The 18,779-nt window shown below is 38.8% G+C and overlaps 2 protein-coding genes and 2 long non-coding RNA genes across 8 annotated transcripts in view; 3 read left to right on the top strand and 1 right to left on the bottom strand.

Moving 5' to 3' along the window:
• LOC121532570 (adhesion G protein-coupled receptor E5-like) overlaps positions 1 to 18,779 on the bottom strand; it is a 182,874-nt gene that overhangs the window by 30,716 nt on the left and 133,379 nt on the right. The window lies entirely within an intron of this gene.
• LOC123483495 lies at positions 4,428 to 6,713 on the top strand. The gene is made up of 4 exons (XR_006658280.1): positions 4,428 to 4,702; positions 5,151 to 5,297; positions 6,272 to 6,434; positions 6,527 to 6,713. It is a non-coding gene; the product is annotated as an uncharacterized LOC123483495 (long non-coding RNA).
• LOC121580134 lies at positions 12,992 to 15,388 on the top strand. Its single transcript, XR_006658281.1, has 3 exons — positions 12,992 to 13,023; positions 14,145 to 14,195; positions 14,538 to 15,388. It is a non-coding gene; the product is annotated as an uncharacterized LOC121580134 (long non-coding RNA).
• Positions 15,404 to 18,676, top strand: LOC121559117. 5 transcript variants are annotated; one of them, XM_041872432.2, is made up of 4 exons: positions 15,404 to 16,532; positions 16,642 to 16,707; positions 17,010 to 17,219; positions 17,409 to 18,676. In XM_041872432.2, the coding sequence occupies exons 1-4, from the start codon at positions 16,355 to 16,357 to the stop codon at positions 17,621 to 17,623; spliced, it is 669 nt and encodes a 222-aa protein (XP_041728366.2). In that variant the 5' UTR covers positions 15,404 to 16,354; the 3' UTR covers positions 17,624 to 18,676. The 5 variants fall into 5 exon arrangements, with proteins under 5 accessions (XP_041728366.2, XP_041728364.2, XP_041728363.2 ...); XM_041872430.2 differs by having other exon boundaries at positions 15,409 to 16,532; positions 16,651 to 16,707; positions 17,010 to 17,270; XM_041872429.2 differs by having other exon boundaries at positions 15,409 to 16,532; positions 16,648 to 16,707; positions 17,010 to 17,270.

The following is an 18,779-nucleotide window of genomic DNA, read 5'->3' as shown; positions in this document are numbered from 1 at the left end:
CTCTCTCCAGAGACAACCAACAGCTGACAGAGGCACACAGAGAGGATAACGTTAGATGCATGGTATATTTATGTTATGTTGTGTTCATTTTGAGTTAGGTTAAATTAAGGGTATTTCTCTAGAGATAACCAACAGCTGGCAAACAGAGAGGATAACGTTAGAATAAGGTTACATTAACGTTGAATTAGGTTATCTGGTGTTATTTTCATGTTATATTTATGTTTGATATAACCTCTCTCCAGAGACAACCAACAGCTGACAGACACACAGACAGAATAAGGTGATAAGTGTTACGTAATACATTTGCAACACAATCTTTCTGTTTCTCTCTCTCTCACTCACTCACTCACTCACTCACTCACTCACTCACTCACTCACACAGACAGACTCAGACTGACTGTTGTGTGGTACCGTATCCATCTGGGTAGGTGATAGCAGAGATGATGACGATAGCCAGTGGCAGTCCATATCCCACAGCATACAGGTACAGAGGTCTACAATAATAATAATAATAATAACAATATTCATAATAATAATAATAGCAATAACAATAATAACAATATTATTAATTATTATTTTAATTTTAATAATAATAATAATGTATTCATTTCTATAGCATATCACATAGACAGAATGCACCTCAACAGCTCATAAAATAGCAAGATAAAATAAAACAAAGTTGTAAGAAAAATATATAATAAAAATAAAATATATAATAGATTGGGAATATAAAACACATGTATAATAAAAATACAGAAAATATGCATTATACTGTATACAGTGCATTCGGAAAGTATTCAGACCCCTTTAATTTTTCCACATTTTGTTATGTTACAGCCTTATTCTAAAATTGATTCAATTGTTTTTTCCCCTGATCAATCTACACACAATACCCCATAATGACGAAGCAAAAACAGGTTTTTAGAAATGTTTGCACATTTATAATAACAAAAATAACAGAAATTTCACATTTACATAAGTATTCAGACCCTTTACTCAGTACTTTGTTGAAACACCGTTGGCAGCGATTACAGCCTCAAGTCTTCTTGGGTATGACGCTACAAGCTTGGCACACCTGTATTTGGGGAGTTTCTCCCATTCTTCTCTGCAGATCCTCTCAAGCTCTGTCAGGTTGGATGGGGAACATCGCTGCACATCTATTTTCAGGTCTCTCCAGAGATGTTCGATCGGGTTCAAGTCCGGGCTCTGGCTGGGCCACTCAAGGACATTCAAAGACTCCTGCGTTGTTTTGGCTGTGTGCTTAGTGTCGTTGTCCTGTTGGAAGGTGAATCTTCGCTCCAGTCTGAGGTCCTGAGCGCTCTGGAGCAGGTTTTAATCAAGGATCTCTCTGTACTTTGCTCCGTTCATCTTTCCCTCGATCCTGACTAGTCTGCCATGTCCCTGCCACTGAAAAACATCCCCACAGCATGATGCCGCAACCACCATGCTTCACCGTAGGGATGGTGCCAGGTTTCCTCCAGATGTGATGTTTGGCATTGAGGCCAAAGAGTTACATCTTGGTTTCATCAGACCAGAGAATCTTGTTTCTCAGTGTCAGAGTCCTTTGGGTGCCTTTTGTCAAACTCCAAGTGGGCTGTCATGTGCCTTTTACTCTGGAGCTCTGTCAGAATGACCATCGGGTTCTTGGTCACCTCCCTGACCAAGGCCCTTCTCCTCCGAATGCTCAGTTTGGCCGGGCGGCCAGCTCTAGGAAGAGTCTGGGTGGTTCCAAACTTCTTCCATTTAAGAATGATGGAGGCCACTGTGTTCTTGGGGACCTTCAATGCTGCAGAACGTTTTTGGTACCCTTCCCCAGATCTGTGCCTCGACACAATCCTATCTCGTAGCTCTACGGACAATTCCTTCGACCTAATTGCTTGGTTTTTGCTCTGACATGCACTGTGGGACCTTATATAGACAGGTGTATGCCTTTCCAAATCATGTCCAATCAATTGAATTTACCACAGGTGGATTCCAATCAAGTTGTACAAACATCTCAAGGATGATCAATGGAAACAGGATGCACCTGAGCTCAGTTTCGAGTCTCATAGCAAAGGGTCTGAATACTTAGGTAAATAAGGCATTTTTTTTTTTTTACTTTAAATACATTTGCAAAAAATTCAGAAAACCTGTTTTCGCTTTGTCATTATGGGGTATTGTGTGTAGATTGATGAGGGAAAAAAATGATTGCCTCCATTTTAGAATAAGGCTGTAACGTATCAAGATGTGGAAAAAGGGAAGGGGTCTGAATACTTTCCGAATGCACTGTAGATAAATATATGAATATTAGATAAATGTGTAATGAAAATATATACAAATATATACTATAAATATATAATGACACACATTTATTCATAAACATATATCAAATAAAAGAATAACCTTATGGTAGCGTTGAAGACCAGGACCACCATGCGATAGAGCTGAACACCCTCTAACAACATCCAACTGAAGGATCCCAGGAAGAACAGGTGGAGGAGACCTGCTACAACCCCACAACCTCCCTGAGAGAGGAGAGGATAGGAGGGGCAGGGGGGAGGAGAGGGGGAAGATGGAGGAGAGGGGAGGAGTGGTGGCTAAAGTTAACACTGGCTACATTTGTAGTGGCTGTAAAGAAAACCAAGCCATGGATTCCAGATTCTCCTGGCACATAGACTTTAGGGTAAGTTAGAAAACGTTAAGTTAGAAAACACTTAACTCATCCTTTAAATGTGTTTGTCCAGCTTGCTCTTTGTCCGTTACCCACCTTGCTCTTTGTCCGTTACCCACCTTGCTCTTTGTCCGTTACCCACCTTGCTCTTTGTCCGTTACCCACCTTGCTCTGTGTCTGTTACCCACCTTGCTCTGTGTCTGTTACCCACCTTGCTCTGTGTCTGTTACCCACCTTGCTCTGTGTGTGAGAGATACCGGTGAGGAAGACGAGGTCAGTGATGAAGAGGCAGACACAGAGGTGGAGGTGGATGGTGGTACGTGTCCCCTGGATGGACCGACACAGCCAGAAGGTCAGGATGCACAGCAACAGACACACCACAGACACCGACAGACCCAGCCACGTCAACAGACACAGCTCAAAGGTGTTCTGGAGAGAGGGAGGGAGAGAGAGAGAGAGAGAGAGAGAGAGAGAGAGAGAGAGAGAGAGAGAGAGAGAGAGAGAGAGAGAGGAGAGAGAGAGAGAGGGGGGGGGGAGGTAGAGCGAGAGCGAGAGCGAGAGATAGAGTGAGAGAGGAGGGAGGGAGGTAGAGAGAGAGAGAGAGAGAGAGAAGGAGGGAGGGAGGGAGGGAGGGAGGGAGGGAGGGAGAGAGAGAGAGAGAGAGAGAGAGAGAGAGAGAGAGAGGCAGGGAGGGAGGGAGGGAGGGAGGGAGGGAGGGAGAGGGAGAGAGAGAGAGTGAGAGAGCGAGAGACAGGGGAGGGAGGTAGGGAGAGAGAGAGAGAGAGAGAGAGAGAGAGAGAGAGAGAGAGAGAGAGAGAGAGTGAGAGAGAGAGAGAGAGAGGGAGAGGCAGGGAGGGAGGGAGGGGAAGAGGGAGTTAGCCTGTACTTCAATTTAACAAAGTTAGCTTGTTTGGTTTGAAGAGCCATCAACACCATTTAAGACAAAGAGTTCAGTTAATGTTAAGCATCTTCAACTATCCTCAGTTGATTACATTTTTCAGCTTGCAACAACACAGCCTTTAACTCATTACTCAACCTACTCAACTGACAACATATGGTGTGTGCATGTGTGTGTGTGTGCGTGTGTGTATGTGTGTGTGTGTGCGAATGTGTGTGTGTTGGTGTGTGTGTGTGTGTGTGTGTGTGTGTGTGTGTATGTGTGTGTGTGTGTGTGTGCGAATGTGTGTGTGTGTGTGTGTCTGTGTGTGTGTGTGTGTGTGTCTGTGTGTGTGTGTGTGTGTGTGTGTGTGTGTGTGTGTGTGTGTGAATGTGTGTGTGTGTGTATGTGTGTGTGTGTGTGTGTGTGTGTGTGTGTGTGTATGTGTGTGTGTGTGTGTGTGTGTGTGTGTGAGTGTGTGTGTGTGTGAGTGTGTGTGAGTGAGTGAGTGAGTGAGAGTGTGTGTGTGTGTGAGTGTGTGTGTGTGTGTGTGTGTGTGTACTCGTTTTAGTGACATATGAAGACAATTTTATGAAATCTCACCTTCAATGTCAGGACGCTCGGAAATATGAGGACATTTTTGGAGTCCTAATTTTTCCGAGCTCACTACAGTGTTCTAGACGACCATAGAATGCCCCTAAACCAAAAATCTGAAAAGTCTTTAAATGTCACAATCTCATGATTTGAAGTGTGTGTGTGTGTTTACGCTTTTTGCTCACCTGTGAATACGCCACCTAGTGGTCAGTTTTGGAACATTAACACACTTTAAACACACTTTAGTCACGTGACACACTTTAGTCACGTGACACACTTTAGTTACGTGACATATCCTGTTTTTGTTTGAGCACACTTTCCAACTATTCAAGATAGATTTACTTGAATACACATAATACATGTCATCATAGTCAACTATAACTAAGCTTTGGATAAAAGCGTCTGCTAAATGGCATATTATTTATTTATTATTATAAAATCCCCCTAAATCCCTCAAATAAAAACGTAATTTAGCATCAATTAGCCAGATAAGCTAATGTTAGCAAATTAGCTGAAAGGAATGAAAAGGACTTTTGCCACATGGAAAATTCAGAACTGGAAGAAGTGCAAGAGAAATGAAGGTAATACATTTATTTTTCTTCATTTACAACTAAAGAGATAGTTATTATCTAAGCTGTTCTTACATTTAAGTGTTCTTGACCACAAATGTTACTTAGCACTATCATGTTTTTCCATTTAAAGCCAAAGTGATGATATTGGTTGTTCAGTTCAGATAATGTTATTTGTAGAGTTTACAGTACTATACTTTTTTAACAGTATTTATCTTTGAAGGTGTTAAGATTGCTTACTGTGCTTACTGTGAAAAGATTGCTATTGTGATTGCAGTTGCATAAGGTTTGCACTGATCGGTTAGCCTAATAAGCTAACCAGATACTGCATTAGTAAGAACATGAGCACGATATGACTAAAGGCAGACTAATACCATTTGATATATCCTTATTCGATTCAAATCAAGTATAAGTCTTTTCTGTATTTGTCTCGCTGACTTTTTGTCATCTTCCAATGTAGATGTTTTCTAGTTGAGGAGCACATGGGCAATTGAAGAGCATGTCAAAACGAAGAGCCAGACTTAGTCCTGAGGCTGAGGCTATTCATTTTATTATTTCTGGAAGTGACAAGCCTTGTATAAAGTCAAATGGATCAATGACTATAAAGGTATGTTATACACACACGCTACTCATACCATATTGGGATGTCATTTGAAACACATTCAAGTCTTACACAAGTGAAAAAATCACTGCGTACCGCTGCATTAGACACATACGGCTTTAACATCCAATTTCAGAAGTTATGTTGTGATTATTTTGCAAGCAGTTGGGGGATGGGGTAAAAGATTCAAGATTTATGAACTACACCTCCCAACTTCTATTAGAATGTGTGATATTGGTGGTAATTTCCTTGGCCAGTCGGCAGACCGTTCGCGCTATGTGTGAAAGCCGGTAATGTGATTTAAATTAAAAAAATGTTTTTAACATTTGATCATAACAACCCCATCGATAAACGGAATGTAGAAGCATTTGGGTGATAAAAATGTACAATACATGTGAATGATGCGTATCAGCGCGTAGAACAAATACGGCACCATCCAAGTTAACAGAACAGCGAAAATGCACCGCCGAGTAGGCCTACCGACAGAGTGTTCACAACATGAGTGGGTGTGTGCGTAATCCCTGCCTGTTGTGATTTGGGATTTTTTTGTGTACGCTGATGTCCTTAAATACAAAGTCTGCAATAAAGCGGTCTAAAGCGAGGAGTCAAAGGCAGACTCAGCGGTGCAAGTCACTGCAGGTCTAGTGGTGATAACTGCTGGAACCTGACCGGGGATCACATCTCTTTTTGCCCCGGTTTAACGCCATTGTTTCGGCGTTTCCGTTTTTAGCTGTAGATCTGTCATTAAATCCAACATATAATACGTCTCCTCGTGATTTCATAGTTTTCAGACCAAATTTATTTTGAATGATGTCACCTTTTTGGGTCCTTACCAGTTTGCACCCCTGCAATGGATCTTTCCCCTAAATATTAAATCATACACATTGATAAGCAGGCTAAATGGGTCTGATCAACTGCAATTCATTAACCTAATTTGAACTGTATTACTTGATACTAAGTTCTTAACTTTGTTACATCAGGACGTGGTGTATTTGCCTCAGCACCAATTGAAAAGGGATCCTTTGTCCTCGAGTACCGTGGGGAGTTTATATCGCAATATGAACGGGACAAGAGGCAGGGGAAGTATACGGAAAAGCAAAATGCTTTCTTGTTTGATTTTGAATGGAACAATGGCTCATGGTGGTAAGTAAAACCCTATAAGACATCAGTTAATCTCTATATGTTTATATGTTTTGTGGAGAAAACGTAAATCTGTTTCCCCTCTTCAATTTTAGCATAGATGCATCCTGCGAAGATGGTTCACTGGGGAGGCTGGTAAATGATGCCCACAGGTCCCCAAATTGCAAAATGAAAAAGATGATAGTCCAATGTAAACCTCATCTTTGCTTGTTTGCTATTGAAAACATCCAAGCAGAGAGTGAAATAACCTATGATTATGGATAATCTCAGTGGCCATGGCGTGCTCTGTTAAGTAAATCTGCTTTGATATATTATAATGTATAGGATCTGTCAAAGAATTATAAAATATATAAATACATGTCCCTTCTTGCATGTATGTTGTCACCGCTTTATATATATATATACAGTTGAAGTCGGAAGTTTACATACACCTTAGCCAAATACATTTAAACTCAGTTTTTCACAATTCCTGACATTTAATCCAAGTAAATATTCCCTGTTTTAGGTCAGTTAGGATCACCACTTTATTTTAAGAATGTGAAATGTCAGAATAATAGTAGAGAGAATTATTTATTTCAGCTTTTATTTCTTTCATCACATTCCCAGTGGGTCAGAAGTTTACATACACTCAATTAGTATTTGGTAGCATTGCCTTTAAATTGTTTAACTTGGGTCAAACGTTTCGGGTAGCCTTCCACAAGCTTCCCACAATAAGTTGGGTGAATTTTGGCCGATTCCTCCTGACAGAGCTGGTGTAACTGAGTCAGGTTTGTAGGCCTCCTTGCTCGCACACGCTTTTTCAGTTCTGCCCACACATTTTCTATAGGATTGAGGTCAGGGCTTTTTGATGGCCACTCCAAAACCTTGACTTTGTTGTCCTTAAGCCATTTTGCCACAACTTTGGAAGTATGCTTGGGGTCATTGTCCATTTGGAAGACCCATTTGCGACCAAGCTTTAACTTCCTGACTGATGTCTTGAGATGTTGCTTCAATATATCCACATAATTTTCCTTCCTCATGATGCCATCTATTTTGTTAAGCGCACCAGTCCCTCCTGCAGCAAAACACCCCCACAGCATGATGCTGCCACCCCCGTGCTTCACGGTTGGGATGGTGTTCTTCGGCTTGCAAGCCTACCCCCTTTTTCCTCCAAACATATTGATGGTCATTAAGGCCAAACAGTTCTATTTTTATTTCATCAGACCAGAGGACATTTCTCCAAAAAGTACGATCTTTGTCCCCATGTGCAGTTGCAAACTGTAGTCTGGCTTTTTTATGGCGGTTTTGAAGCAGTGGCTTCTTCCTTGCTGAGCGGCCTTTCAGGTTATGTCGATATAGGACTTGTTTTACTGTGGATATAGATACTTTTGTACCTGTTTCCTCCAGCATCATCACAAGGTCCTTTGCTGTTGTTCTGGGATTGATTTGCACCCTTCGCACCAAAGTACATTCATCTCTAGGAGACAGAACGCGTCTCCTTCCTGAGCGGTATGACGGCTTCGTGGTCCCATGGTGTTTATACTTGCGTACTATTGTTTGTACAGATGAACGTGGTACCTTCAGGCGTTTGGAAATTGCTCCCAAGGATGAACCAGACTTGTGGAGGTCTACACATTTTTTTCTGAGGTCTTGGCTGATTTCTTTTGATTTTCCCATGATGTCAAGCAAAGAGGCACTGAGTTTGAAGGTAGGCCTTGAAATAGATCCACAGGTACACCTCCAATTGACTCAAATGATGTCAATTAACCTATCAGAAGCTTCTAAAGCCATGACATCATTTTCTGGAATTTTCCAAGCTGTTTAAAGGCACAGTCAACTTAGTGTATGTAAACTTCTGACCCACTGGAATTGTGATACAGTGAATTATAAGTGAAAAAATCTGTCTGTAAACAATTGTTGGAAAAATTACTTGTATCATGCACAAAGTAGATGTCCTAACCAACTTGCCAAAACTATAGTTTGTTAACAAGAAATTTGTGGAGTGGTTGAAAAACGAGTTTTAATGACTCCAACCTAAGTGTATGTAAACTTCCGACTTCAACTGTATACACTGATTAAATAGAGTATAATACAGAATATTTATTGTTGTGTTTTGTTGCAGACACCAAGTGACAAGATCCCAGCTCAACCTTCAGCAGACCCAGAAGTGAGACAGAGATCCACTTCATCCTTCCAACAGGTTATTACACATTTATTGTAGATCTTTTCTATTTAAATTAAATTGTTGTCTCAGTTCATTCCAAAATATGAATTAAATGGCTTTTTACTGTATTACAACCAACCTTTTGTGTAAAATGTTCACAATATCAAAATTCCCATAACTTGTTTCGATATCATAGCATAAACAAAATTAGCCCGACCATTTGACAGAACTAACCGCCCCTGAAAACATAAAATTAATCTTTATTCTCTCTAATGCCTATGTTTTTGTATTTTTGGGGCAATGTTTTTGTCCATTTAACATATTTCTTATCAATTTGCGTGATTTAATTTATATGGCAGTTGATCCATTTACATTACTTTTAAGGTGGTGAGCTTTCTTTGACAACAAAAGGATAACTCAAAGTCAGGAACCTTGATTCCAGATGTGTTCAGTCGTCAAGTCCTCATTTGGTAATTAGGCTGTTCAAGACGTAAATGTGTTTCAGATTACGTCCCGATATGGTATGACCCAACCAGAGTAGAGTGTGTGTGTTACACGGTCCTCATATTGTTGGTTAGCAGATATTGTACAGTTTTAACCATTTTTATAGATTCTTGCATAAAAAGCCCAGATCCATATATGAATTATCTTTCCTAACATCTGTGGTCAATGCAGCCCTTGACCTCAGCAATGAGTCTCACCCCAAAGGCGATTATGATAGACAGGTTGTAGGAATATATTGTGACTGAACTGAGTATGATCATTAGTTTACGAAATAGATATGATCTATATTATAAAACACAATATTTCTGACATGTTATTGTTGTATTTCGTTGCAGACACCAAGTGACAAGATCCCAGCTCAACCTTCAGCAGACCCACAAGTGAGACAGAGATCCACTTCATCCTTCCAACAGGTTATTACACATTTATTGTAGATCTTTTCTATTTAAATTAAATTGTTGTCTCAATTCATTCCAATATATATAAATTACATGGCTTTTTACTATATTACAACCAACCTTTTGTGTAAAATGTTCACAATATCAACATTCCCATAACTTGTTTCGATATCATAGCATAAACAAAATTAGCCCGACCATTTGACAGAACTAACCGCCCCTCAAAACATTAAATTAATCTTTATTCTCTCTAATGCCTATGTTTTTTGTATTTTTGGGGCAATGTTTTTGCCCATTTAACATATTTCTTGTGAATTTGCGTGATTTAATTTATATGGCAGTTGATCCATTTACATTACTTTTAAGGTTGTGAGATTTCTTTGACAACAAAAGGATAACTCAAAGTCAGAAACCTTGACTATAGATGTGTTCAGTCGTCAAGTCCTCATTTGGTACTAAGGCTGTTCTAGACGTAAATGTGTTTCAGATTACGTCCCGATATGGTATGACCCAACAAGAGTAGAGTGTGTGTGTTACACGGTCCTCATATTGTTGGTTAGCAGATATTGTACAGTTTTAACCATTTCTATAGAGTCTTGCATAAAAAGCCCAGATCCACATATGAATTATCTTTCCTAACATTTTTGGTCAATGCAGCCCTTGACCTCAGCAATGAGTTTCACCCCAAAGGCGATTATGATTGACAGGTGGTAGGAATATATTGTGACTGAACTGAGTATGATCATTAGTTTACTAAATAGATATGATCTATATTATAAAACACAATATTTCTGACATGTTATTGTTGTATTTCGTTGCAGACACCAAGTGACAAGATCCCAGCTCAACCTTCAGCAGACCCAGAAGTGAGACAGAGATCCACTTCATCCTTCCAACAGGTTATTACACATTTACTGTAGATCTTTTCTATTTAAATTAAATTGTTGTCTCAGTTCATTCCAATATATAAATTACATGGCTTTTTACTGTATTACAACCAACCTTTTGTGTAAAATGTTCACAAAATCAACATTCCCATAACTTGTTTCGATATAATAGCGTAAACAAAATTAGCCCGACCATTTGACAGAACTAACCGCCCCTCAAAACATACAATTAATCTTTATTCTCTCTAATGCCTATGTTTTTGTATTTTTGGGGCAATGTTTTTGCCCATTTAACATATTTCTTGTCAATTTGCGTGATTTAATTCATATGGAAGTTGATCCATTTACATTACTTTTAAGGTTGTGAGCTTTCTTTGACAACAAAAGGATAACTCAAAGTCAGGAAACTTGACTCCAGATGTGTTCAGTCGTCAAGTCCTCATTTGGTAATTAGGCTGTTCAAGACGTAAATGTGTTTCAGATTACGTCCCGATATGGTATGACCCAACCAGAGTAGAGTGTGTGTGTGTTACACGGTCCTCATATTGTTGGTTAGCAGATATTGTACAGTTTTAACCATTTTTATAGAGTCTTGCATAAAAAGCCCAGATCCATATATGAATTATCTTTCCTAACATCTGTGGTCAATGCAGCCCTTGACCTCAGCAATGAGTCTCACCCCAAAGGCGATTATGATAGACAGGTGGTAGGAATATATTGTGACTGAACTGAGTATGATCATTAGTTTACTAAATAGATATGATCTATATTATAAAACACAATATTTCTGACATGTTATTGTTGTATTTCGTTGCAGACACCAAGTGACAAGATCCCAGCTCAACCTTCAGCAGACCCAGAAGTGAGACAGAGATCCACTTCATCCTTCCAACAGGTTATTACACATTTACTGTAGATCTTTTCTATTTAAATTAAATTGTTGTCTCAGTTCATTCCAATATATAAATTACATGGCTTTTTACTATATTACAACCAACCTTTTGTGAAACATTTTCACAATATCAACATTCCCATAACTTGTTTCGATATCATAGCATAAACAAAATTAGCCCGACCATTTGACAGAACTAACCGCCCCTCAAAACATTAAATTAATCTTTAATCTCTCTAATGCCTATGTTTTTTGTATTTTTGGGGCAATGTTTTTGCCCATTTAACATATTTCTTGTCAATTTGCGTGATTTAATTTATATGGCAGTTGATCCATTTACATTACTTTTAAGGTTGTGAGCTTTCTTTGACAACAAAAGGATAACTCAAAGTCAGGAACCTTGACTCCAGATGTGTTCAGTCGTCAAGTCCTCATTTGGTAATTAGGATGTTCAAGACGTAAATGTGTTTCAGATTACGTCCCGGTATGGTATGACCCAACCAGAATAGAGTGTGTGTGTGTTACACGGTCCTCATATTGTTGGTTAGCAGATATTGTACAGTTTTAACCATTTCTATAGAGTCTTGCATAAAAAGCCCAGATCCACATATGAATTATCTTTCCTAACATCTGTGGTCAATGCAGCCCTTGACCTCAGCAATGAGTCTCACCCCAAAGGCGATTATGATAGACAGGTGGTAGGAATATATTGTGACTGAACTGAGTATGATCATTAGTTTACTAAATATATATGATCTATATTATAAAACACAATATTTCTGACATGTTATTGTTGTATTTCGTTGCAGACACCAAGTGACAAGATCCCAGCTCAACCTTCAGCAGACCCAGAAGTGAGACAGAGATCCACTTCATCCTTCCAACAGGTTATTACACATTTATTGTAGATCTTTTCTATTTAAATTAAATTGTTGTCTCAGTTCATTCCAAAATATGAATTAAATGGCTTTTTACTGTATTACAACCAACCTTTTGTGTAAAATGTTCACAAAATCAACATTCCCATAACTTGTTTCGATATCATAGCGTACACAAAATTAGCCCAACCATTTGACAGAACTAACCGCCCCTCAAAACATAAAATTAATCTTTATTCTCTCTAATGCCTATGTTTTTGTATTTTTGGGGCAATGTTTTTGCCCATTTAACATATTTCTTATCAATTTGCGTGATTTAATTTATATGGCAGTTGATCCATTTACATTACTTTTAAGGTTGTGAGCTTTCTTTGACAACAAAAGGATAACTAAAAGTCAGGAACCTTGACTATAGATGTGTTCAGTCGTCAAGTCCTCATTTGGTAATAAGGCTGTTCAAGACGTAAATGTGTTTCAGATGACCTCCCGATATGGTATGACCCAACCAGAGTAGAGTGTGTGTGTTACACGGTCCTCATATTGTTGGTTAGCAGATATTGTACAGTTTTAACCATTTCTATAGAGTCTTGCATAAAAAGCCCAGATCCACATATGAATTATCTTTCCTAACATTTGTGGTAAATGCTGCCCTTGACCTCAGCAATGAGTCTCACCCCAAAGGGGATTATGATAGACAGGTGGTAGGAAAATATTGTGACTGAACTGAGTATGATCATTAGTTTACGAAATAGATATGATCTATATTATAAAACACTATATTTCTGACATGTTATTGTTGTATTTCGTTGCAGACACCAAGTGACAAGATCCCAGCTCAACCTTCAGCAGACCCAGAAGTGAGACAGAGATCCACTTCATCCTTCCAACAGGTTATTACACATTTATTGTAGATCTTTTCTATTTAAATTAAATTGTTGTCTCAGTTCATTCCAAAATATGAATTAAATGGCTTTTTACTGTATTACAACCAACCTTTTGTGTAAAATGTTCACAAAATCAACATTCCCATAACTTGTTTCGATATCATAGCGTACACAAAATTAGCCCAACCATTTGACAGAACTAACCGCCCCTCAAAACATAAAATTAATCTTTATTCTCTCTAATGCGTATGTTTTTGTATTTTTGGGGCAATGTTTTTGCCCATTTAACATATTTCTTATCAATTTGCGTGATTTAATTTATATGGCAGTTGATCCATTTACATTACTTTTAAGGTTGTGAGCTTTCTTTGACAACAAAAGGATAACTAAAAGTCAGGAACCTTGACTATAGATGTGTTCAGTCGTCAAGTCCTCATTTGGTGCTAAGGCTGTTCTAGAGGTAAATGTGTTTCAGATGACGTCCCGAAATGGTATGACCCAACCAGAGTAGAGTGTGTGTGTTACACAGTCCTCATATTGTTGGTTAGCAGATATTGTACAGTTTTAACCATTTCTATAGTGTCTTGCATAAAAAGCCCAGATCCACATATGAAATATCTTTCCTAACATTTGTGGTCAATGCAGCCCTTGACCTCAGCAATGAGTTTCACCCCAAAGGCGATTATGATTGACAGGTGGTAGGAATATATTGTGACTGAACTGAGTATGATCATTAGTTTACTAAATAGATATGATCTATATTATAAAACACAATATTTCTGACATGTTATTGTTGTATTTCGTTGCAGACACCAACTGACAAGATCCCAGCTCAACCTTCAGCAGACCCAGAAGTGAGACAGAGATCCACTTCATCCTTCCAACAGGTTATTACACATTTACTGTTTAGCAGATATTGTACCGTTTTAACCATTTCTATAGAGTCTTGCTTGAAAACCCCAGATCCACATATTCATTTTTTCATTTATAGGTCATCTATAAAACAGTATTGTCAATTTCTTAACCCAAATTATTTTCACATACAGTATAATGTATAATATCCTAATTTACTGTTACGGTACTGTGTTATTAAAAACAAATATTTATTCTTCATAATTTCATTCAAGGCAAGCAAGTCCAGTGGAATTGTACCCTTCCAGTGTCCTACTGCAAAGCAGGTAAGAAAGCTGCATTCTTGTCATTAGATAAAATAGTTCATGTTCTTTGTTAACACATTGTGGTATTTTTGATGTGAGGAAACATTGTAGAAATTTGTACAGCTTAGAAAAAGCCGCCATCTGCAAAATCTGAGGCGCCGTCATGATCGTTGTGAGGATCGTTATGAGAAGAGATAGCTGAGAGACAGAGGTCTTTCAATCAGTTTACTAGAATACATTTTTCTGTGAGTATGTAGGTGTTATGCACAATGTGATGGTACTGTAGGGAGTATGATACCCTAGGTATTAATACATGTATAAAGTTATTGACAGAATTAGATGCTTTTTTTTCTTTTTTTTCAGACCTTGATGAATCTTCGGATGCTGCAGACTATCTTCCAGACTCATGTGGCAATTCCTCGGATGCTTCTATTATAAGTACTACAAGTTCTTGTAGTAAGGAATATAAAACCACAGAAAAGAATCTCCACCACAAATTGTCAGAGAACAAACCATTAGGGAATGTTACAGCACACAGTGGGGATAGTACCACCAGTTCAGAGAAGCCAAGAACATTAAGTTATTCAAAGATGCGCAGCAATCCTTGTACTTCAGTAATAAGCTGCAGTGCCAATTCATCAGAGAACACATCACACCAGAAAAGCTCCATAAATGTCACACCTTTGTCAATAACAGCAAAAGGAAGCAAGTACAACAAGAAGCAATTTTGTCTTTATTGTAAAAAGGCCATTTATAAATTGGCAAGACACCTCGAATCCATCCACAGTGAAAAGCCTGATGTTGCAATGGCTTTCAGTTTTAATAAAGGATCCCGCAAAAGAAGAGAGTTGTTACGCTCTCTTAAGAAGAGATGAAACTTTGACCATAATACTGAAGTGGCAAGCTGTGGCACTGGAGAGATGGTTGCCTGTAAAAGACCTAGTAATGCAAAACCATCTGATGACTACCGTGACTGCAAATTTTGCGAAGGACTGTATGCAAGAAATTCCCTATGGAGACATGTGAGAAACTGCCCGAAGAAGTCTGTTGAGGGAGAGCCTCAAGTTGGGCGAAAACGGATTAAACTGCACTTACCAAGACCTGACTCAGTTAAGGAAACTGTTTGGAAGATTGCTTGTGAAATGAACCAGGATGACGTTTCCTCGGTTGTAAGGAGTGAAACTGAATTCCTTTGTATCGGCGAGTCACTGTTGAATTCCCAGGAAACCATATGAGAGAAGGAATGACTACATAGGCCAAAAAATTAGAGCGATGGCAAGACTATTGATAACGGCAAGGGCTATAACACCTTTGAAGAGCACCGAAGTCCTTGTTATGCCCTGTAACTTTCCCCATGTGATACAGGCAGTAAGATATGTTGCTGGTTATGATGTTGAAAGCAACTCGTATAAAATCCCATCATTGGCTTTGAAATTGGGACACAGTTTAGCCAAAGTTGCAGGCATTATTCAATGCAATGCCATCACTGCAAATCGCCCTGCTGTTGCAGAGTCTGCAAAGCAATTTGCCACTTTACATCAGAAAAAGTGGACAGAGTCCATTTCAGCTGCCGCATTGGGTACACTTCAACAAGCCAAATGGAATAAACCACAGGTTTGACCCTTTACAGAGGATGTGTCGGTGCTGCACACGTTTCTTGCTACTGAGCGTGCTAAGTGTATAAAGGACCTTGAGGAAGAACCCAACAGCAAATGCTTTGGAAATCTTCCTAAAGTGACTTTGATGCAGGTAGTACTATTTAACAGAAGGAGGGAAGGGGAAGTTTCAAAAATGGAGCTTCAGTCTTTCACATCCAGGGATCTTACGGAGCTGAATCCAGACATTGTGAGGGGCCTTACTGACTTCGAGAGGAAGCTTGCAGAGCACTTTGAGAGAGTTGAGATTCGAGGTAAAAGGTCAAGAAAGGTTCCAGTGCTTCTAACCCCTGACATGATCACTGCTATGGACCTCCTCATGATAAGCAGAAAAGAGTGTCAAGTCCACAAAGAAAATGTGTACATGTTTACACGGCCAGGTGTCCTTTCCCATTACAGAGGCTCCGACTGCTTTCGCAAGTATTCAAACAATGTGGTGCAAAGAACCCAGAGGCACTCACCTCAACAAGATTGCGGAAACAAGTCGCCACTTTGTCCACACTACTAAACCTCAAAGAAAATGAAATGGATCAACTTGCCACCTTTCTAGGACATGACATCCGTGTCCATAGAGAATTCTATCGGCTTCCAGAGAGTACCCTGCAGCTCGCAAAAGTCAGCAAACTGTTGATAGCAATCGAAAAAGGAAGACTGCCTTACCTGCAGGGGAAAGGGCTGGATGACATTGAGGTCAATCCTGAAGGTAAAATTTTGTTTGAAATATAGTTTTTAGCCACTTCAAATATAACTATTATAAGTGTTGTTAGTCCTTAATTTAAATAATTGGCCGTAAATGTTTTTTACCCAACCATATGAAGTAGAAATGAGTGATGATGATTCCAGTGAAGAAACCATTGCTGACCTACATCCATGCAAAGGTATCCTGACTTGTATATATGTGGTAATATCTTTAAGTTATGTCACATAAATGCACATTTCTGTGGGGATTATCGAAATGATCCTCTATCTGTTTTTTAACAATCACATTGGTGGTGATAAGTAATTCCACATTTATGGATTTGCAATCAGTTTATGTTTATATCTCAAATATCAGTTAATATCTAATGTAGAATTGCATATTGCCTGACATTGAGGTTGTTTACAGTGAATAATACAAGCAAGCAAACGTATTGTCATGAAGCTCATAGAACATAATCACATTCATTATTACTTTGCAAAGGCTCAACAACAGAGACTTCTAGGGACCAGACACTTCTGAGGCAAACACCAGAGTCAACCACCCTGGACAACATGGAGGGCACTTCTGAGTCAACCACCCTGGACAACATGGAGGGCACTTCTGAGTCAACCACCCTGGACAACATGAAGGGCACTCCTGAGTCAACCACCTTGGATAACGTACACATGAGCAACACACAACCAAGACATGGTAAAATAGTCACATCCCAAGCATCCTCAAAGTGCTCCAAAGGAAAGCAAGGTTAGTAAGCATTTTGTATTCACATGTATTGATAACATCATATAACTACTAACTAGAATCCTTTGTATCATATCCTCCATTTGTCACTTTAGCAGAGCTCATTGTTAATCAGTTGTATTTTGTTTCCATTTATGAAAGCTGTGAAGGTGAGAAGCAAGTGGACAGGTGATGAAGTGAAAGCTGTTGAGCGGCATTTGCTTAATTTCATAACAAGCTGCAGAATACCAGGTAAAAAGGACTGTGACTCCTGCCTCCAAGCAGAGCCAGTAGCTCTGAAAGACAGAGACTGGGTTGCTATCAAATACTACATCCACAACAGAAATGTAGCATTAAAAAGGAAGATGAATAGATAGAACTAGAGCATGCCAACTGTAGCTCAGGTACCATTCAATTCCAATTTCAATCAGCTTCTCCTCAGATAGTGTTAATATCTGTGGGTTTCATGTTCATATTATTTTATTTTCCTTAAATGATTTATATTGTTGGTTCTTGTACAAACATGCCACATAGGCTCGACTGTAGATCCCACATGTTTGTATGTTTATGTATAATTGAGGGCTATTAATGAGCATATGTTTGCTACTTATGGTCACATTTTTTTGGGATAACAGTTGATGATATATGTTAATACTCTGCTCTCATTGACAGGGAAAAGAGATAAACAGTACTTAAAGGAATTGTTATTGTTCCTAAGTTTTCAGAAGCACTTTGTTCTTAACCACAAGTTGTTGAATGTGGCAAGGTGTTTAAATTACTGTTAAACTATTACCATTTCAATGGGTGCTTGTAACAGGCCTTGTGTATGGTAACTTGCACTATGTAACTATGATGTAAATCCCTATGTTATTTAGACAGGTTAGCTGAATGTACACTGTCATGTTTCATAGAAGCTGGATGCTTTAATAGAGAGTTTCTCATTCATTTCAAACATGCCATTTCTACTGCCTTGTGCATAGCAGGGAAGGAGGCAAAGTGTAGATGGTCTATTCTGGGTGTTCAATTGATTTGTTAATTTGCATATTTTCGCTGGCACTCAATAAAAGTAAGGCATAAAGTGTTCCCTCTTTTTTTACATGAATATTGACTGCAAATGTATTGTTATAAATAACAATAATACGACTTAAACAGTAGACTGAGAATATATTATATTTATGAGCTATGTGAACATGGATAGGCATTTCTGTTGAAGGTTACCTATCTGGTGAACATGATTATTATAATAATTTTTTTAAAGCTTTAGTTAAGTATTGTACACCTATGATTCTTATGCAGACATTTCAACATGTAACCGGAACCACGTTCAAATACAGACCCTATTTACAGGTTCTTCATAAGTCACATAAACCTGAAAATCAGTGTGTATCTATGGGCTGCTGTTGCTATGGGCCTTATATGTCACATGAACCCGAAAAGTCCTCATATATACTATTAAAATCAGGTCTGAACAAAATATAGCCCTAGACAAAATCTCAACAGATGGATGTATTCCTAGAATCATGGGACCAAACT

This window comes from Coregonus clupeaformis, unplaced genomic scaffold (genome assembly GCF_020615455.1).
Source record: "Coregonus clupeaformis isolate EN_2021a unplaced genomic scaffold, ASM2061545v1 scaf0138, whole genome shotgun sequence".
Taxonomy (NCBI): domain Eukaryota; kingdom Metazoa; phylum Chordata; class Actinopteri; order Salmoniformes; family Salmonidae; genus Coregonus; species Coregonus clupeaformis.
The sequence above is the reverse complement of the archived record's forward strand: the minus strand, read 5'-3'. Positions and strand labels throughout refer to the sequence as shown.

Bases quoted from the DNA above. Each gene is read 5' to 3' on its own strand.
- LOC121559117 (XM_041872428.2), top strand. From the start codon at position 16,355: ATGGATCAACTTGCCACCTTTCTAGGACATGACATCCGTGTCCATAGA. The intron at 16,708-17,009 runs GTATCCTGACTT...TACTTTGCAAAG, and splicing joins TGACCTACATCCATGCAAAG to GCTCAACAACAGAGACTTCT. The intron at 17,271-17,408 runs GTTAGTAAGCAT...CATTTATGAAAG, and splicing joins GTGCTCCAAAGGAAAGCAAG to CTGTGAAGGTGAGAAGCAAG.